Below are 15,492 nucleotides of genomic sequence, written 5' to 3'. Positions count from 1 at the left end.
TGAAACGTTCACTGTAAAAAATTGCCTAAAAATTCAGACACATTTTTGTCTGAATTTTCAGATCTGGGTGCCTGAAAGTAATTTCAGATAATCTGTCTTAATTATCAGAGTAGTTTCTCTGAAAGTTCAGAATAGTGGCGCGTCTGTCCGAAAAATTTAGAATTGGTGTCCAAAAAATTAGACAACATATTTGAAAGCAGCATCTGTCTAAAATTTCAGACATGCTGTGGTTTTATAACCCGATGCGTGGATGTTCGCGCAGTAGCGAAGACGCAGTAGCAGTGTAACAAATGCAGTTGAAGCAGTCTCAACTGACGTCGCGTCGTGGAATCCATTACGGAATATTAGGTTGATGGCAGAGAACGAGATGTAAGTCGTAGTCGTGGACGTATGGTAAGGCAGAGAAAAACGTAAGTCGTGAAAAGTTATTGTGTGGATACGTTTCACGACTTACGTTTTTCTCTGCCTTACCATACGTCCACGACTACGACTTACATCTCGTTCTCTGTCATCAGTCTTACATCCGAAAAGTTTTATGATTACGTGGTGTTTGTGTTTTTTAATGAAATATATGTATACCAGTGAAAAACAAGTTTGGATAAGTGTGGTTTTTTTAAAATACTAACAATATATTTTGGTTTAAAGTATACTCAGTGATGCGATGTTTCCTACCGGGCTCCCGACTCCCGAGCCCCACGCAAGCGAGAAGCGCGTACATGTTCTCGCTTGCGTGGGGCTCGGGAGTCGGGAGCCCGGTAGGAAACATCGTATCATTGAGTATACTTTAAACCAAAATATATTGTTAGTATTTTAAAAAAACCACATCTAAATTCTGACAAAAGTGTTTGAATATTCAGGCATTGAGATCAGAAATATTCAGACAACTATGGCTAGAAATTCAGACAACTGCAACTAGAAATGCAGACAACTGTGACCAGAAATTCAGACAACTGTGGCTAGAAATTCAGACAACTGTGGCTAGAAATTCAGATAACTGTGACTAGAAATTCAGACAACTGTGGCTAGAAATTCAGACAATATTCTGTCCGAAAATTCAGACAATGTGACTGTAAGAAAACTTCAAACACTTTTGTCTGAATTATCAGTCAGTAATTTTTTATAAACAAACACATTATCAATTGATAATGTGTTTGTTTATAAGATTCGTCGATTCGGCTCTTACCGTCTCTATTCCTCCAAATGAATATCAGAGCCAATTTTGCTCGGAATTTCTCAATTTTCAATTTTTGCCGGAAAAAAGCTTTCGAAACTGGAATCCGCGAGATCTCTCGCAAAAGTCGCAAGCGGGACGCGTGTCCCGTTGATTGCGAAAAGGTCAGCGTTAAATCACGGTGGCTCCCGCAATCGCGATGTATCTCGTCGTAAATAATCGCGATTATCTCATTCCGCGCGCTTCGTCAGAAGCGGACGCCCGCGAATTTCTTCGGATTTCCTCCGCCGCCGATCTCCAGGCTCCTCTTTTTACCGTATCGGAACCCGTTTGATCACCGCGAGCGCTCGTCGTCGTAATCAGCCGCGGGGGCCACCCGCCCGCGCTCGCCGTATGACGACCGTTCGCGACCGGTTATCGCGGCATCGCGAGAGTAGTTCTCGGTAGTTCGAAGGTGGTCCCCTTATCTCCGCGGAGTGACTGCGGAACGTGTAACATCGGCTGTCGTTCTCTCTCTCGTCGCGACTCGACCGTAACTTTGTCGGCGAGCCCGTCCGGCGAGAATCACGTTCGCGCGAGTGAAGTGCATGAAATGCGCTCGGTACACTTGCGGTTGGCACGGTAAAAAAATTAAAAAAGCGACCAACTATTTTTACTCCATTATTTTGCTATTTTATAAAGAAATGAGTATTTCTGGAAGAAAAATTCTTATTACAATTTCGCGATTATTCGAGGCCGGCGAAACGACGGGAGCGATGTGTTAATTAAACGATAAAGAAGCAATAATATCGAAGCGATGAATGAACCATTCAGACGCGTTTAAACATCGGACATTAAGCTGTGCCATCCGCGTTTGTTTGCGCGCGGGGAATCGTCGAATAAATCACCGCGTGTGTCTACAAGGCCGTCGATCGCACGTGAAGGAAGTACGGGCGGAACAGCTGTCGTCCGGCGAAGACGCGACGAGACGAAAACGCGTAAGCCCTGATTACGCGCTGATGTAACATGAAGCTTGTCATGCCGATACTTGACGTCCAGTCATCACCTGACTCCCATAATCCAGTACATTGCGCAACGAGCTGTGAAGCGACGGACATACGGCGGAATTGTAAACACAATTTTTTTATTCCAACTCCGTCATTTTTCTTCTGTTTTGTCTCTTAAGCCTCGTTGCGAACGTCAAATCGATTAATTACGCGCAACTGCTGATCGCAAGCTTGTCAGATTGAATTTCGGTAACATTTAACATTTTTTTACGGTTAATTGCAAATATGAAGGAATTCATGTGTCGATATACGTGCGCACATATTTTTAATCTCTGCGTTTTATTGAATGGTGGAAAAAAAATCTCGAGAATTCGTAAGATATTCTGAGATATCCGCTACGCGCGCGCGTCACCGCTTTCGAGGTTAACTCGTATCTTTGCGAACGAGCCGAATAATTGTGTCAATGCGATTCGATATTAATATCGCGCGGCACAATTGCGATTGTTTACGAGCGAACGTAAGTATTTCCTTCCGGCGGAACGAAACTCGCGGACGCGGTTGTCCTTGGCGAGCCGAGTGCTCGATGAGTCAACTCGGCCTGACCGTGGGATTGGTTCTTAAGTTTCTCCATTATCGCCTCGCCGGCTACTCGCAGCCGTGTTCATTCTTTCGCGCTCTTTCACGCTTCTGTTTGCCATATATTTACTCAATTTTATTCAAACTCTCCGAATAAGACTATTTAAAGCAGAAACAACAGATGGTGATAAACTCGAAGCATTGAACATTACGAATAAGTCAGAAAGAGAGAAAATATATTAAACTAATGTTGGCGAATTAAACGCATGAAATGAGGCTTTCTTATGTCAATCGTTTAAAATACACGGGCCGATAAGAGTTAAATTGATGGTGTGAAGTTGGTCTTAATAATACATCGCGCATGTATCAATTAACATGAATTAATTCACTTTCAGATGCTTGTTTAAATTCAATTTCTCATCGTAAACTGCGCCTGGCTGGCCTAAACAATGCATTTGATAAGCGCAAATAATAGATAATATAACATGCTTTTCTTACTGATTGCGCGCACAACAATGCCCGCTCAGAACACACCGATAATACGCGGCGAGACGCCGTGCGAGAGCGAAAAGATCCTCTCTGCGAAAGAGCCTCGGAGAGGCGCGATTGGTGCCCCGTGTTAGACGCAGTTTCACGCGTGAAACAGACACGAGACACTGCTGCGCGCTGCCTTGAGATAGAGACCCGCATTATGCAGGTCGCGGCTACTTGTTCTCTGCGTGGTATCGCGCACGATGCATTCTCACCCACGCACGCTCGCCGGGCACGTAAGTGCGCACGTAAGTGCGGCGGGAGGTGGCGCGAATCTAGTATTTTACAAATTTACCGCCCGCAAGCTTCTCGCTCGGAGAGGCGCGGAATACATTTTGAGAAGAATGCGAAAGGTAAATTTCCGCTCGAATACGTAATGATTAGCGTTAAAAGCGCGAAGTAGATCGACAAGCGGAGTCGGCGTTCACTATTTCTTTGGAAAGCGGAAGGCGGTGGGTGTAAAATTATAAAGATATCAGCAGAGCGACGAGAGCCACCTCCGAAGTTTCGATTTGACATCGCGATAATGGTCGAAGATTTAATATGCGAGAGGCGTGCGTGCATTCTCCGGCTAGGCGGACGTCGGGTCGCTATCCGCGCATCCGGTGCATACGAAACTACGGCGGCGAGAAGCGAGCGAGCGAGCGAGCGAGCGAGCGGTCGTAGCGGGGGGACGCGCGGAATGCGCGGAATGCAACGGGCCCGTCGACGTTCCCCGATGAACCACCCGAGCTGCTCCTCGCGCCGAATACCACCGGCGCCCGAGCTCCCGTTTTTCGCGACGCGTCGTCACTCGTCGCTCCATTCCGAGCCGAGGGGGCGAAGTTCGGCATGTCGATCGCGCGTGAAGCCGAATAACGCGGCGCATTGTGCGCGAGCGGTATCTGATGCGAGGCGAGCCGTGGTGCAGCGGATGCACGCACACGCGGCGTTGAGCAACACGACCGTATCTTTTCATACGCGATTAGGGTAATAACGAAAGGAAAGTGGGATGTCCGCAATTGCTGGAAAGGAAGCCACTGAAATGTTAATGAAATTTATCACCATTATCTGATTGTGAGTGCACTTTTTATTTTCCATTGCAGTTTTATTCACATTTTGACTCTCCTGTTAATTGTCGCAGACATCCTACTTTGTTGAATACGTTTCAACTTCGAAGTTCATTGACGTGGTGATCGAAAAAAGAATTTAAAATGATTAATAAGAAAGCGACGCGTCCCGAAGACGAGACCGCTTCGCTCCTCGAGTCTGTCCTACATTAGAAATCTGGATATCGTTTCTGCACCGCGAACATTCGCCGGAGTTGAGTAACGCGACCCGATCTCTCGAACCCGTCAGCAGTCGCCGCCGGACACGTGGCGCGCGTGCATTGTTCCCGGATGCGGCGTGTGTCGTTAAAATAATACGGTATTAGCGGTCGCCGGACACGCAAGGCTGCGACGGGGTTGGCAATCGCGAGTGACGGGCATTCATTCCGGGAGGACATTTGGCGAACAGCGCGCGCACACCGTTAATTTCACGCCGATCGGCAGGTGCGCTCTGCGCCGATTCTCTCCCGCATTGCGTAGTGCGTGCGCGCGGCACCGCATCGCCGCCGCCGCCGCCGCCGCCGCCGACAATGAAACGCTGCGCACTTCGCACGAGGATCTGGAACGGGACTAATTAACGCTCCCTCCTGCGGAAGAGAGGAGAGAGAACCAGACGGCGCCAGTCCGAATACCAACCAGAAGCGGGGGCCCGCGGTGATCGTGACCTCCCCTCGGAGAGTTCAACTGGACGGCGTGGTGGTGAAATTCACCTTGTTCAATTTTTCTCAAGCCGGCAATATAATTTAAAGACGCTTTATATAAATTTGCGCGGAAGAAATCCACGCGGATAAACAAACGACTGGGAGGGAAGATAAATGTGCGGCGACGAACGAAGTGAAGTTGAAGTTTAACGAGGCCTAAGCGTTGGAAAAGAAAACAATGCTTCGAATAAATGAAATTTTTCAAACGCGAGGTGGGAGAAATTTTAACGTGAGATAATTAATCTTTATTGCGTTCCGTGTTATTCTCGCGAAACACGACAACAAAAATTACTTAGTGCGGATTAAAGCGGCGGGGAAAAATTGTTCTACAGTAATTTTGTTATATTTAATATTATTAGCGACAAGAAAGCATGAAAAGCGCGATTTACTTTTTGAACCTATCGTAGTAACAGCGGCAATGCGAGAGAGAGAAAGAAAGAGAGAGAGAGAGAGAGAGACGAGCAAAGACCAGCGTTTCCCCGCAACTTTTAATCTATCCTATCTCTACTCTTTGCTTTCACGTCGTCTCGTCGGCCTTGCTATCGTAATTAAGGGCCAATTTAATTAAGAGGGAAGGACAGGAAAAAAGTCGCCAACGGCACGAGAGCTACTCCGCAGGATGAATGAACTCGTTGCGCGAATATGTAGAACCCTCGAGTATATATCTCGCTTGTACATGTGCAACTATGTATGCGCGTGTGTGTGCGCGCGCGCATTTATCGCACGCGTTTATGTAGCCAAGCGGGGAGATGCGCAACTGCGAAAGACTCGATGATTCTAATTAGCCGTCCTAGTTTGCGCTTGTTTAGAGACACTTAAGTTTATCTCAACTCAAGCCGCGGCCTAAGTTCAACTATCCAGCTTCTTGCTTTCGAATAAACGTGAACGGCCGAGGAATGTGCTTGCCGATTAAAAGAAATTTCACGAATCGATGGTTCTTCCGAGCAGCGTAGTGTTTCAATTTATAAATTGCACATTCTCGTTGTGCGATTCTCACCTTTGCAATTTTTTTTTTTTCTGTCAACAGAATGAAGAGATGATCGCGAGTCTGCCGATCAACGACCGGTTGAGCCGTGTGGGCCGCGGATTGGCCCTGCACAGGTCCAACTCCAGCTTGGAGCTTCCGCACAGTCCGGATCCTGCGTCCCGGCTGCCGGAGACGCCTCTTCGGAGGGAGTATGGATCTCACGGTACGAGAGAATAGAACTTTTCCCGTTCGTTTTTAAAGAAGAACCGGCGAGATCTACATTATAACGCTGCTCTCACGAGGCAACAATGAAAATTATTTGCTCGAGATTGAATTAGAATCGAATTCGGAAAGTAATTGTATACAAAACAATTTACTTTTTTTCGCATAATTTTGTAATCGGAACAACAGTTTCGATGTTGATCTCAACTTTCTGCGTTCAACATTTTCTTAGGATTCGTTCCCTTCGTCAAATTGTTCACTCCAGGAGTTTATTGTAAACGCATTTTTTTTTTTTAATTAATCCGCCGCAGGAAGCATCGACGTAGTGGCGCAGTCCATTACGGCCGGCGAGAACTTCTTCGCCATGCTGCAGGACTTCCGGCCGCCGGAGCAACGCGGCATCATCCCCGGCGACTATCTGCGCCGCGTTCATCAGCCGGACGGGCCCGGGCAGCCGCTCGACGTCGACGAGGTCTGCGGTCCGACCGGCGCCGGTTCCAGTCCGAAGCTGCGGCTGAAGCTGAACAGACTGTGGGGCGGCAAGCCGCCGCGGACGATGGAGGACGCCTGCCCGAGCCCGGTGGTGTCGGCCGACGTGGAGGAGCGGCATCGGAGACGCGCGTTCGCCCACTACGACTGTCAGTCGTTGACGGCGAATCTCGGCTACGCCGCGAAGCTCCGCGGGATTCTCCTGGCCAGGAGGCGAAACACGGCCACCGGCGCGTCCGCCGCCAGCACCCTGAGAGCCTCGACGCCGGACGAGACTCCCGAAGACGACGTCGGCGACGGGAAAGGTACGCCTCGCGAAGAGGAAAGGACGCGAAACAATCGCCGCGCGGCGTTTCTTCACAGGGCTTTGACCAGTTTCACCTTTTCCGGTTTCAGGTAACGACCTGCTGGAGCCGTGTCCCTTCTTCCGCAACGAGATCGGCGGCGAGGGGGAGCGCGAGGTCGGTCTCACTCGCTGCTCCCAGGGCAGCGGGATTCATAGACCGTCGTTGTCGTACGGCGTCTCCGTCCTGGAGCCGCCGCCCGGCGAGACGCTGTGGAAGCACACCTGTCCGCTGCAGAAGCGATCCTTGCCCATCGAGAGCGTCGACGAGGGGGCGCACTATTACCGGCGATACTTTCTCGGTGAGCGAGCGACAGTTGCGCGAATCTTTTGTGTCGCGTTACGCGGAGGACTTTTGCGGAAGGGACATCGCACGCTGCAAATTAAATTTTTCGAACCAACTTTTATTTCAGTAAATGGAAGCAAAAAGGAATGATTAAATAATAATTGAAAAGAAAATGATTGTTAGCAGAGATTCGATACAAAAGCTTGCGACGAGTTCCGCCGTTCGCTTAAAGTGCTTCGCGGCGTAAAGAAAACGAAATATCCTGTCGCAGGACGAGAGCATCAGAACTGGTTCGGTATGGACGAGCAGCTGGGACCGGTGGCCATCAGCATCCGCAAGGACGTCAATCAGTACCGCGTGGTCGTCCGCACGTCGGAATTGCTGACGCTGCGCGGCACCGTGCCGGAGGAGGCCCTCGGCATCAGGCCGCAAGGACGACCGCCCACGAGGGAGCTGCTGGAGCTGGTCGCGCCGGAAGTCCAGCTGGGCTGTCTGAGGCTCGGCACAACCGCCGCCGAGGAGGCGCTGGCTAGATTGGACGAGCAGGGATTGTCCAACCGATACAAGGTCGGCGTTCTGTATTGCCGATCCGGCCAAAGGACCGAGGAGGAGATGTACAACAATCAGCACGCCGGCCCGGCCTTCCTCGAGTTCCTGGACACCATCGGTATGTCGCTTTCTTTGCAAAATTTGAGGAAATAATCAGGATTTATTAATGCGAATAAAGTAGTTTCTATAATTAAAGAGAGAAAGAATTATATACTTTCGAAGAAAGTAAATTGTATATTACGATTCCGTTCGTACCTGATTGAAATATGAATACACATATTAAAATACGAAACGAATACTTTGCAAACAATATAAATTTATTGGAATATTTATAAAGCGCAGGATCTCCTTTTGTTCCCCGCTTTTACTTCAGCATAAATAATCCTGCTTTCTAGCATTCCTTCATTATTATCCATATAAAACATTATTAAAAATAATTCTTTTCCGTCAGGATTGTTTTCACTTCTGCTAACGTTGTTTGTTAGGAAATGCATAAGCACATATCTCCGCGAGAAAGTTTTCGCGATACGCGCATAAACGAGCGAGTTAATGAAGCTTGGTGAGTCGGAAAATTCCCGTCGGAAGTCGATAAAACGATTTTCTCGTAAATAACGCGAATAAAACAGTCGGAAGTGCGATTCGCACACGGTGTTACCGTTATTATTCGCCGGTCCGCTTCGCGGACAGTGCGAACCGCTTTATCGGCAGTTAACCGATTCAGTGCTCCGGAATGATTCCACCTAATGTATCGCGTAACGCTAATCGTTCGCGAACGCGCTATTTCGCGGTTGTTGCGTGTGGACCCGTTGCGAATCACTGTGTTTACCATCGCCTTAGTTATCCCGATATTAACGGCAACTGTCACTTTCTAAAAGAGAAACGTGCGCCCTGTTTTTTTTTTCCCCCGAGCGTCGCGCCGCGTTGCGTTTCGCGCGACTTCCGCAAGCCGATGATTATCTCGTCTTAATTTGTGGACGCTATTATCAACGGCGCGTAATCCTAAAAGCAGAAAATGGTTTGAAGAGATTTGTAACATTTTTCAAGCGCAGATTTAACTAGTGTAATAGAAAGTATCCTTTTTACAATGTTTTCCGGGAAAAATGTTCCTTTCAGAGACGTTGTCGGAACGAGAAATGGAAATTTGTCGATATTTTCTTTATTTTCCTCGAGAAAATATGCACTCTTCTCGATAAATGCGTTTCTAATAATACAATCGTACAAAGCGAAATTGACGGCACGGCGTGCAAATACGAATGCGCTCCGACGAAGACGCGTATCGAAGCGAACGGCGATTCATCGCCGGGCAATTGAGATAATTGCATGTTTCCATGACAGGCCAAAGAATAAGACTGCGAGGATTCGAGGGCTACAAGGCCGGACTGGACACCAGAACCGACTCGACGGGTACGCACGCGGTAGCGGCGACCCATCGCGCAGCGGAAGTCACCTTTCACGTGTCCACCATGCTACCCTTCACGCCTAACAACCGGCAACAGCTGCTGAGAAAGAGGCACATCGGAAACGACATCGTGACGATAGTTTTTCAGGTACAGTTTCGCCGTTCGTGAATTAAAAGCCGCGCGACGACTACGCGGTCGTGCAATGACGAATCGCGCGGCGATTCGCCCGAGATGTGACGCACGACCTCTCTTGCTGAATTCATTATTCGCTTGCTCATCGAGAGCCGTCGTCAGCCGCGTCTCTTGAATGATTCACTTTATTGAATATTTAATTTTGCAACCGGATCGGAATTACGCGCGTCGCGCGCGCGCACACTCAAAAAAATATTTCGCTGATGTAGTTAGATTTCTAGATATTGCAACAAGAATGTATCGCTATTTTTCGTATCTGTGAAAACATTGTTTGTCACATATAGAATTTATAACAGTAATGTTCTAGCAATAGCTTCTGAAAAATTTAGGTACCATTGCTAAATGTTATTCATTGCATGATCTAACACGTGATTGATCTTATATAGATTAATTTTTAGGCGCTTTAGAGAAACTTTCTTTTTAAAGTTCACAAACAATACAGATATATATTCTGTTTCTGTCATCTAAACTGACTAAGTAATTACATATGCAATATCACAACAGTTGCTAATCATTTATCTATTTTAGTTAATTTTTTACACCTAAAAAATTTTAGCTATTATTGCAAGATCATTTTTTTGAGTGCAGTTACGTCAGAAGTGATTTACTCGCATCACTTTGTCAATTAAAAGTGCTTTATGTAACACAATTAAATATTTTGTATAAATAGATTCGCTCGCTTGTGTTGACAAAAAGGGTCTTGTCGCGCGTTTTTCAGGAACCCGGCGCACTGCCATTCAGCCCGCGAAGGATACGCTCGCAGTTCCAGCACGTATTTATCATCGTGCGGGCCGTAAATCCCTGCACCGACAACACGCAGTACAGCGTGGCGGTGTCCAGGAGCAAGGAGGTGCCGATTTTCGGGCCACCTGTCCCGCAGGGTGCTACATTCGCGAAGGGAAAGGCTTTCGCGGACTTTATTCTGGCCAAGGTTATAAATGCCGAAAATGCGGCTCACAGGTATAAAACCGCGCACGTCCTCCTGCCTTTTTCGGTTTCACGCGCCGATAAATTTAACCGCGCTGAATATACACCTTTCTGCAGGTCGGAAAAATTCGCCACGATGGCCACGAGGACGAGACAGGAGTATTTAAAGGACCTGGCGACGAATTACGCCACCACCACAGTCGTCGACACCGGCCAGAAGTTCTGTACGTAACGCTTTTAGCGATTCATTTTCAATTGTAAGAATATTCAAATATATTTTGATGAAGCAGTTCCGTTTTTCAACTAAATCCTTCATTAAATATATTAATTCTTGTATAATTGAGGAATGTTAAATCATGAATTTATTTAAATGCAATGCTATTCTTATTGTTCTTTTTTTTTTCTCTCGAAACAGCGATGCTCTCCTTCAGCAGCAAGAAAAAGGCAGCGATACGACCGAGACTTTCCTGCGACGCGTCCCAACGCGGCGCGATTTGCTGGCAAGTCATACTCGAGGACAGCAATCAGAACACAGACTGCTACTTAGGTATAAGCATAGACACCATTGTGCTGATCGAGGAACACTCCAGGCAGGTGGTGTTCGTCACTCCGTGTATCAGCGTGCTCGGATGGCACGCTCAGACGAATAGGTAATTATTCTGCTTTTTGAAATGTCGAATTAATCAGTTATCTCAAAGTTTTGATATTTTAACGCTAATAAGAGTCCTTACCTTTTTAATCGCAATAATATCTCCTCAAAGTCGCTCGTTAAACACAACCGCCGCTTATTGCATTATTCACGATCGTGAGAACGCTTCGGGAAGCGATCGGAAATCGAAGGATTAATTGCGGTTTAACATTTTTGCCTTTGCACCGCGTTCCAGTTTAAGATTGTATCATCATCAAGGCGAGTGCATTACCATACACGTACGCGGCGATTACGGCGAGAGGGACGAGTTAATGGAAATTGTGGCTCGGCTGCGCGCCGTAACTCAAGGCGCGCCCGCCTCGGAGCTGTCGCTGAAGAGGAACAGCCTCGGACAGTTGGGCTTCCACGTTCAGCCGGACGGCGTTGTGACGCAGGTCGAAAGTATGGGCCTGTCGTGGCAGGCGGGCCTGCGGCAGGCCTCCAGGCTGGTCGAGATTTGCAAGGTGGCCGTGTCGACCTTGAGCCACGATCAGATGGTCGATTTGCTGAAGACCAGCGCCCAGGTCACCGTCACCGTGGTGCCGCCGACGAATGACGGAAATCCGCGAAGGTACGGCATCCCGAATCATCTCTTCTTTCCACGAATCATTTTATAAACAGAGTCGAATAAAGATGAGAGATTTTTTGCATCGCTTCAAATTTCAACTTTCGGTTCGAGTGAGAAAATAAATCAAATTTACACTCGATCCTCTTTTTTTCCACACGACAGAGGCTGCGCGTTGCAGAACTGCCATTACCTGTCGAATAATTACGAGGGGGATTACGAGAATGTGACGAGCGCGGATAACGCACCGAGCCAGCAGACGGCGATGTCGCATCAACGGCGATACGATCGGTCGTTCAGCCCGCCGCGGTCGAGCAACAGCTCCGGGTATGGTACTGGATCCAGCTCTAGATCGTTCAACGATCCGCGGTTTCCGTTGGAGGGCACAATGACTAGCAGCAGTAGCGGACACAGTAGTGCCGATGATCGTTGGTGAGTGATTAACAGTCGATAATCGACACATTAAACGTCCTTTTCGGACTGTCGATCGTTGAACGTGCGAAGCTGGCCGTGATATCGCATCAATCACTGTTGTATCGAATTAATGTGGCTCGATAAAGGAAATAAGGAGGAAGTAAAGTGCTTATTGTTTCAGGTATGAGCTTCTAGAGCCGCCGGATCAGGACGGCAATCATCGCGCGGACGGCACGCCGCCGCCGTTACCGGCGCGACAGAATTACCAAGCCGTGACGCCCAGCAAGTCCGGCCAGAAGAAGGACAAGTCGCATTACGTCAGCGCGAAGCAACTGGCGGAGAGCTCGAAGCATCGCGAGCACAATCACGAGCATTACACGAAGGAGAGCAATTACGTGTCGTCGAAGGTGATCCAGGAGAACGCGCGTCACGAGAATTACCAGCGGCAATTGGAGAACGCGCACCGCGGCCAGGATCACGTGACGACGAGTTACGTGAAGATGCAGAAGGAGCGGTACGAGATCAAGCAGGAGAATCTGTACGCCTCTCAGCGGGAGCTGCACAAGAACGACGCGCAGCATCACGGCGGCCATCAGAAGCTCACCGCGTCGAATTCGCTGCCGTTGGCGCACAACGCCGTTTACAGCTTGCCCAAGTCGGGCAGCAACAACAACATCGGCAGATACGAGTACGAGCAGCCCGGCAAGCACGATTACGAGACGCCCACGAAACCGGACCGAAACTCAAAGTACGAGCTGCAGGAGGAAAAGATTGAGCGGTCGGCGGGCAAGTACGAGCACGATGTGCGAGCGCACGAGAAGAGGATCGGCTACGAGTACTCGGAGGACATCTACGAGAGGAGAAACAGCAAGTACGACGCGGACCTGGCCAAGTACGAGATGGAGTGTCAGCACGGCAATAACGTCGAGAGGAAGCACGGCAACGACGCTGTCGAGCACAATCGCGACTCTATGAAGTACGAGATGCCGCACGACTTCAAAGTGGGCGAAAAGGTCACCTGTCTGAAGACCAGCATGTCGGAGCGACCGGTGCCGCACAAGGTGAACGTCGAGTACCGTCAGTCGAAGGACTTCCCGACGAGTCTGCCGCCGGAAGTGCGAATATCGGACGTCAGCGGTCCGGAAGTGGCCGCGCTGCCCAGCGAGGACGAGCTGTCGAACGGCTCGGGCAGCGTGTCGCCCAGGCTGCGACGAGCGAACAAGCATCGCGGCGGCAATCGCACGCCGTCCAGCGGCAGCTCCAGGAATCAGAGTCCGCGGCCGAAGCCCGGCATGAGGAACTCGGCGCATCGAAACTCGGCGAATCTGACGTCCAGCACGCTCCAGGAGGACCTCATGAGACTCATCAATCCCGACTACATTGCCGACGACAACCAAATTATTAATAACAATCTCGTGAACAGCGTGATGAGCCCGAATCAAAATTCGAACAAAATGAACAACAACATGCTGGAGATCCAGAACAGATGCAGGTCCAGGGAAAATCTGTGCGGCAACAGCGCGTCTACTTTGAGCGTGTTGCCCGCGAACGGGCAGGAAAATGGTAACAACGGATCGGAAGTGATCCTCACGATGGCCAGGCCAGCCACGGTGATCTCCAACGCGAGCACCGCCTCGAGCCCGGCGCCGAGTGAAAATAAATTGTCGAAAGAGGAGAGGTACGGAAAAATGTGCAAACTTGATTTTCAATAAGCGTGTTAACAGAATTTTATATTACAAATGAATGATCGATGGAAAAATTTACCAATTGGTACAATTCTTAATTCGAGGGTGAATTTACAAGCAGAATGTTGTGTATCATAAACGACAGCTGGATAATTTTTAATCAACTCGATAACAATTTTGACAAAACGATTCTTTTTAGGTTATCGCCGCGTGTGACGAAACCGCTTCATCCGCTCTCGAAACCGCACAGCAATCTAACGCCGATCAAAGACACGAAAAATCACAACGACGCGAATGTAGACTGCTGGAAGAATCAACACGAGAATTCCAACAGATCGACGAAGCAGCAGCACCCTCAAGAATGGTCCGACGACAGGCTCATCGATGGATGCAACGCGAACGCGTGAGTACTCGACGCGATGTAAAGCACAATTCGCCGCGACCGATCGATTAACAAGAACGTTTGAATTGCAGGAATTCCGTCTCGGACTTGCAGTCTCATCTGTCCACTCTCGAACTGAGAATGGCGAGGGAGACGCGCCTGCGACTTTCGTTGGAGGACGAAGTGCGTCGATTGCGCGATGAGAATCGACGTTTGCAGGAGTCCGAGAGTATGCGGCTCTCCTTGGAAGACGAAAACCGTCGTCTGAAGGATGAGAATCACGCGGCCGCGCAGCAACTGCGACGTTTCACGGAGTGGTTCTTTCAGACGATAGAGCATCAATAATCAATAACAATGTAAAATAGCTGTATAAGGAATGAATTCTTAGCAAGTTAGAAATTGTCCAGAGATTAATTTCGAGCGATGGAATCGCCGAGGGAAAAAAAGAGAACGTAAGTAAATTATACTCTCTTATCGGTGTGGTAGAAATTATTTGCGTAGAGCGCAGGGCTTGCGTTATCAGTGTTTAAATAAAACGAATCAAATCGGTTATCTTTATTCAATCGTCGAGTCGATTGCATTTACCTCGTCCGCGTTCCGTTCCCTCGATCGCTCGGATCGCAGCACGATCTTTGTAAGTGCAGTATTATAACGTGACCTTCACACTTGAACACGTAGATGTTAGATCGCGATCGGAGACAGCCGGAAGCGACGATGGGCTGCAGAAAATGCCGCAAACGAAAATACGATGTACCGCCCGCGTGGCTCTCGGCGTGGCCTTCGGCAACTTGTATTATATAGAATCGTTAGATTATTTGAATTAAGTAAAATATAAGTTACCATCGTACTGTCTCCTCCGTCCGAGGACTCGTACGTTGACAACAAAAAGTATTTCAATCATTCGATGGAGTAATTTAGTGCGCGTCCGTCTTAAGGAAGCGGCGTGCACATTGAACGATATCAATGTTGTTTAATTTTACAAAAAGCGACCAAATGACCAAATATTACTAGAATCTAAGGATTACATTAACTCTGTAATTTATTACGCCTTTTATATTAATCGTCTAGAGTATAATTTTGAAACGTCGCACGCGTTGAAGGCGGAAGGCGTTCTCTGCTAGGAATTCCTTCTTTGTAGCAAGTGACAAAGCATAATTCCGACGTAATATACGGAAGCGACCTTCATTGAAAGCTGTAAGTGTCAATCAATAAAAAGAAATATGTACTTTAATAATATGTACTTCAACGACTCTCGTTCGCAAAAAAAAAAAAGGATAATTGATTACGTGTAAAAATGAATTCTCGTCGATACTCGACAAGTTTCCATTGA

General features: G+C 48.2%; 1 protein-coding gene across 6 annotated transcripts in view; it reads left to right on the top strand.

Annotated features, from left to right (window-relative positions):
• Positions 1–15,396, top strand: part of LOC105677682 (signal-induced proliferation-associated 1-like protein 1) — a 60,645-nt gene extending 45,249 nt beyond the window's left edge. For 5 of the 6 annotated variants that reach the window (XM_067353752.1, XM_067353751.1, XM_012376450.2 and 2 more), the window contains 13 exons: positions 6,081–6,243; positions 6,554–7,036; positions 7,128–7,376; positions 7,632–8,027; positions 9,245–9,456; positions 10,220–10,461; positions 10,546–10,652; positions 10,844–11,078; positions 11,313–11,687; positions 11,847–12,113; positions 12,277–13,773; positions 13,980–14,183; positions 14,255–15,396. In XM_067353752.1, coding sequence (XP_067209853.1) covers positions 6,090–6,243; positions 6,554–7,036; positions 7,128–7,376; positions 7,632–8,027; positions 9,245–9,456; positions 10,220–10,461; positions 10,546–10,652; positions 10,844–11,078; positions 11,313–11,687; positions 11,847–12,113; positions 12,277–13,773; positions 13,980–14,183; positions 14,255–14,507 — 4,674 coding nt within the window. In that variant the 5' untranslated portion in view covers positions 6,081–6,089 and the 3' untranslated portion in view covers positions 14,508–15,396. The remainder of the gene's footprint in view (positions 1–6,080; positions 6,244–6,553; positions 7,037–7,127; positions 7,377–7,631; positions 8,028–9,244; positions 9,457–10,219; positions 10,462–10,545; positions 10,653–10,843; positions 11,079–11,312; positions 11,688–11,846; positions 12,114–12,276; positions 13,774–13,979; positions 14,184–14,254) is intronic. The other variant, XM_067353750.1, reaches the window with a different exon arrangement.
• The last annotated feature ends 96 nt before the right edge of the window (positions 15,397–15,492 follow it).

This window comes from Linepithema humile, chromosome 4, assembly GCF_040581485.1.
Source record: "Linepithema humile isolate Giens D197 chromosome 4, Lhum_UNIL_v1.0, whole genome shotgun sequence".
NCBI lineage: Eukaryota > Metazoa > Arthropoda > Insecta > Hymenoptera > Formicidae > Linepithema > Linepithema humile.
This window is presented reverse-complemented; position numbering and strand designations above follow the sequence as displayed.